Source organism: Elaeis guineensis, chromosome 5, assembly GCF_000442705.2.
Source record: "Elaeis guineensis isolate ETL-2024a chromosome 5, EG11, whole genome shotgun sequence".
Classification (NCBI taxonomy): domain Eukaryota; kingdom Viridiplantae; phylum Streptophyta; class Magnoliopsida; order Arecales; family Arecaceae; genus Elaeis; species Elaeis guineensis.
In genome coordinates this window covers 32,469,387-32,474,660 of record NC_025997.2, presented here as the reverse complement: position 1 = coordinate 32,474,660, position 5,274 = coordinate 32,469,387, and the positions used below count along the sequence as shown (strand labels likewise).

General features: G+C 36.6%; 1 protein-coding gene across 2 annotated transcripts; it reads right to left on the bottom strand.

The window, feature by feature from the left end:
* Window positions 1–408: 408 nt before the first annotated feature.
* Window positions 409–4,712, bottom strand: LOC140858148 (protein NETWORKED 3C-like). Of its 2 annotated transcripts, XM_073257862.1 has the most exons (3): window positions 4,584–4,712; window positions 3,857–3,960; window positions 409–1,380 (listed from the first exon to the last, which is right to left on the bottom strand). In XM_073257862.1, exons 2-3 carry the CDS (start codon window positions 3,948–3,950, stop codon window positions 716–718), a joined length of 759 nt encoding a protein of 252 aa, XP_073113963.1. In that variant the 5' UTR covers window positions 3,951–3,960; window positions 4,584–4,712; the 3' UTR covers window positions 409–715. The 2 variants fall into 2 exon arrangements, with proteins under 2 accessions (XP_073113963.1, XP_073113964.1); XM_073257863.1 differs by lacking the exons at window positions 3,857–3,960; window positions 4,584–4,712 and adding an exon at window positions 1,457–2,239.
* Between the last annotated feature and the right edge of the window lie 562 nt (window positions 4,713–5,274).

The window sequence follows — 5,274 nt, the reverse complement described above, 5'->3', positions numbered from 1 at the left end:
GAGTTCTTTTGCATGCGGCTTCTTCTTTCCCTCGGCATACTAACCGCAACTGAAGTCTGTAAGAACAAGAGCATGGTGTCCAGATATTAAGTTCTCCCAAGAAAAAGTTGATTAGCTTGACGACTAATACAGCTTCGGCCATCATATAACAGAACAAATTAAGGTGGGGTTACCAAGCTGGCTAACATGGCGGTTCTGCTAATAGACAACAAAGCATTCAATGTGAAGGAGATAGATAAACAGCGAATACACATGGCGGTTCTGCTAACGGACAAGGAAGTGTTCAATTCAAAGGAGACCGACGGGCAGTGAATACACACGTGTGTGTGCACACGAACATACGCATCCACACGTGTGTTGACACTCCATCTCTAAAGAGAATTATCAGTGCATTGAACAACCAGAATGTAAAAAGCCAAATCTGAAAGAAGCAACTGATATCATTTCTACAAGGAGACATGTCCTGGGTTTACAATGATCTAATTCAGAGAGGATGTCACAAGGTAAGATTACATATATGGGTGGGTCAGACACTACAAAAGTATACTATCTTCTCAAATATACATAGAAAATTTTGCTAAAATATTGAATTTCCATTACATCACACTACCCTGACTCAAGCCAAGCAAGTAAAGTTCACACTCTTAACCCTATAAATTAGTTATAAAGATACAATGTTGGTTCTACGAGATGTTATACCACAATGCAGATATCATTAGAGGGCCACAATTGTAGTCTGGGGCTTTGAGAGGCCAGCAAAAAGACTCCCTGAAAATATTTCCTTTGTCAGTTTCTTGAGTTCAAAATGGCTGCCTGATTTCTTCGGATCCTTGATGTGCTTCCTCAACAGAGCATTTTCCTCCTTTAGGATGTCCAAGGGCAAAGCAAGCTGTCTGATTACCTCCCTCTTCTCCTCATCTTTCTCTGCTAGCTTAGCCTTCAGAGTTGCATTCTCCTGTTTAAGTCTTTCCAGTTCTTTGCTCATCTGCTTCACCACATTATAGTCAGTCTTCTTATCTGGTACCTCTCTCGGCTTGCTCTCTGCTTCAGCTTCTTCTTGTTCAGGATCATCGACTTCAGAATCCTCAGAATCAAAAAAATCTGAGGAAAGCACTGATGACCCATCTGTTGTGCTGTTTGTTACCTTCTGTGACCAACTTTTGTCTAAGAAAGAGGGACCATATGATGTGTTGCGACGTATTCCACCTCCTGACTTGAGCAGGTCATATTGCTCAGCCAACGAACGTTGAGCTCGATAGAAATCTTCAATCATGTTCACAAGTTGGGGTCTCTTCTTGTAGTACATCTCTGCACGCTGAGCAAATGAGTCAGCATCTTCCTCTATCAGTTTCAGCATTTGCTTGGTCTTCTCTTCTAGTTCTGCACATAAAAGAAAAGCTATGAATCCCAAATCATGACATGATTAAACAAGACTAGCGATATAACAAAATTTAACCTGACCAAATTGTTGCAGATTTTCATCCTGTCTCTAACTTCTTGACTCATGCCAATGGTTCACGCTATTGGACACATATGTTTACAAAAAAATAAAATGGTGGTATCAGGTAGTCCACAGAAAGTAACATTTACTCTGATGATCCAAAGATATATGCGGACTATTTTATGAATGAGTTCTCATGCCTGACTACTAAGATGAAAAGGGTTGACATCTGGTGACAAGGCATGTGATGTTTCACCTTCATAATAATGAAAAGTACTTGAACCATTTTGCAATTGTTCTTTTGCTTATCATACGTAAACAAGAATGCAAATTGAATCTATAAGACAATGGGACTGACAGTCAACTCGAATTCCACACCATATTTCGATATATGAGAAAGAATAAGGATAACTGGCTAGCATTCTCAGCTATAAAAATTTAAAAAATAATAAACAATGCTTATTTTATGATTAGGGAGATAACTCTGTCCTAAACAACAATATAAGTCACTAATCTTTCTATCAAACTGAAGTAGCAATTGTTGAAGTTACTCATTACGTCAATTAGTTCATTAGTCCACAAATATAATCTTTACATAGGCTCACATTAAAATTAGCAATGTCAAATAATTTGCAATGCATGTGTACAGATTCATAAGCATCATGAGTGCATATTCACAAATGGAATGAACTGATAAATATAACATTTGATTCTAGTATGCTATGCTACACATAGCATGATGCATGTACACAAACTTGACTTGACATGAGTAACTTGACTTTACAAGGATCACCAAAAGATTGTCAAGAAAATGATAGAATGATCTAAAAACAGACAACAAATTCACCATTAAAAAAGAATGGTAGGATAGTGTGAAGGTAGTATAACACATTCAGTGATTTTCTGTTGCAATTAACACATCTGAACAATCAAATGAATATAGAATGAAACTTGTCTCTTTGCTACTCCCTTATAAGCTTACTCTTAGTTTTTCTTCAAAAGGGAAACCCAATGACAGCATAACCATCTTCATCCAATACATTGTGAGTAACAAGATAAATAATTTTTGTCCTGTTTTTTATTATGAGAGGACCAATTACAACATTATACAAAAATTTATCACATTGTCATTTATGGATGCTTGCTCACAACTGTCCTAGATGGAAATGTGGCAAACAATTATCTTTCATTTGAAGTTTCAATATGTCTTGTTTTTCTTGCATTGGAACTGTAATAGGCTCACGAAAGAAGAGAGAGTGATATATTGAACTCTAATAGACAAGATCTATGGTCTTTATTTTACAAGAAGTTCAAAAGATAATGTTAAAAATGTCACATCAATAGAGAAAGAACAGAGAGATCTATTGCTTTATCTGCACTACACAAAACCAGGTCTACACGAAGGTAATGTTTCCGAATCATATAAAACTTTTCGAGCATTAATGCAATGATTATAGACAAATTTTAAAAACCTAAGCAAAAAAGAAAAAAAATCTAGGTATTCATTTCTGATAGGAAAAAAGCCAAAATGTTATAATTGAAGAGACAATGAAGAAAATTTTTTGTCCCCATATCTTTTGTTAACTTCATGGCAAAAAAAATTACTTTCATAATTGATAGAAACAATGAATCAAAAATACCCCCCAAAATATCACTTGGTCTTTATGGCTGAAAATTTACTTCAGGATGATGTTAAATTTCACAGAACCTTGTCCCACTATGACTCATGCATTGTCGATGGCCTTTCTACAACAACTAATGACCGATACTCAGCCTGCAGCATGGTATAAGAAAACCTATCAAAAAATTTTCAATTTTTCATTGTGTATTCAGGGAGAAGAGAACAACAAAGAAATAGCTTCTTATCCTTAGCTTTAATTACCACGTAATCAGTTACCAAATAAATCGAGCAAATCCAGAATGAAAAGGTTAAAAATTAAAGTCAGGACATATTCTAGTTAGAAGATGCACGTGCGCCTAAGAACTATAACTTATTGCACCCATGGTTGTTCTGATGCCGAAAACAACAGAGGAAAAATGTCAAATAAATTACTTAGATGAATAGCAACTTTATCCCTTAGCAATAAGGGGCTATATTCGCTTGCAAGTGCACGTTTTCCTTGACCCACAAAACATGTAAAGATATTGGCAACAATAATAAAAGGGCTTCCACTCATCATCACTCCCTATAGACATTTAGTTTCCTTCAAATTGACAGTCATACATGTATTGAAAAAATCAACAATGGTCCATGGCAGAATTGAACCATGTAGGTCATGCAGTTTTACAAGCAGTTGAGTCATAAGGCCATATTCCAAGCATTCTTGAAAAGATCTTGTAAGTCACAAACAATTCTACTGCAACACCTACAAATCTTCTAACTTCAACTATGCACAGAGATCGAGAGAAACAAACCCGAAAGAGTCGATAATAACCACGGGGACTGCCTCAAGCAATCGTGTCTATCGAACCACCATGACTGGGGGAGCTCCTTCTTCATCGTCATCATCGCTTCTTACCTACATCCACCACCACCACATCCATCTTCATGACTCTATTCAAATCAAAGTGTACCACCAAACGGACAGAAACTTGCTCAGCCCGCCCATGGATTAATTTATTGTACTAAATCCAACTAACAATCGACATGGCCGAGGGCTTACAGGCTACCAACTCACAATTTTGAAGTCGCAAAATGGGGATTTTTGCCCCTTTTCCCCCCGAAATAAAATCTCACGAAGGTAAAAGATAAAAAATTCTGGAAAAATGGCCACAGATTGCATGAAACAAAAATTTTATCACGGCAATATAGAAATCGATCATTCCAGAATGCCTCAAATAGTCTGAAAATCGAAAAGTAGCACCCAAAAAATAAAAAAATAAAAAAGAACACTTTTTTGGCTCTGCTGTGTTCTTCCTCTACTTCTTTTAGTCGTTAAAGATCAAAAATTTGAATAAGTATCCAGCATACGCCATTCTTCCCTAATCTCTACTCCAAGTCATATTTTTTCAGAAAACAAACAAAAAGATCCGATCTTTTACAGAACGAAAAGAACAAAAAATGGATTCCAAAAACCCCCCAAAAAACCCTAAAAATCTCAGAAAAGCGAGAGAGAGCCAGCGTGAAAGAGATAGAGAGAACCTGGAGAGAATCTTCTCGAGCCTTCTTCTTCCTCTGGGTCGTCGCCTTCTTCTCGGGTGACGAGAGAAGCTTGGGTGTTTTTATTTGAAATAAAAGGAGGCGTCGTTCCCCCTCCCCAGCCCTCTGTATCCAGCCTTCTCCCCCGCCTCTTAAAATGTGGGTTCTACTGTAATTCCTGTTCTCGAACCTATAGGAAGTCGACGCGTGTACTCCAGTGCGGATAATGACGTTAATCTCTGTGGTACTCAGCATTTTTCCGTGTAAAAGGAGGAAACCATTTAATTCCTCCTTTTTGGGTAAATAAACCATTTATTTCCTTCAAGTGCCCCGGATGCCCTTTTACCAGCTTCCTACCTTTATCTTTCTTCTATTGTGAATTTTCCAATTTAACAGTAAAATAAAATATATTGCTTGGGGAATACATGCTTACTGGATTGGGAATATTTTGAATCTATATTTATTTCTTTGAGTTAGTTGGAAGGCAGCTTAAATCTCAAGCATAATTTTAACTGGAATCTAAATCCAACTTCCTTAAATAGTACAAAGCTAGCATAGACTATATATTCAAAAATTAAGTCTGCAAACTTACAATACTAACTAGATTGCATGATTTATCAATAAACAAATTTCACCTAGTTTAAGATGGCTGAGTCTAATGTCAATCATATATAATATATTAGAAAATAATTAA

Bases quoted from the DNA above. Each gene is read 5' to 3' on its own strand.
- LOC140858148 (XM_073257862.1), bottom strand. From the start codon at position 3,950: ATGATGACGATGAAGAAGGAGCTCCCCCAGTCATGGTGGTTCGATAGA. The intron at 1,381-3,856 runs GTTTGTTTCTCT...TTTTATGTGCAG, and splicing joins GTTATTATCGACTCTTTCGG to AACTAGAAGAGAAGACCAAG.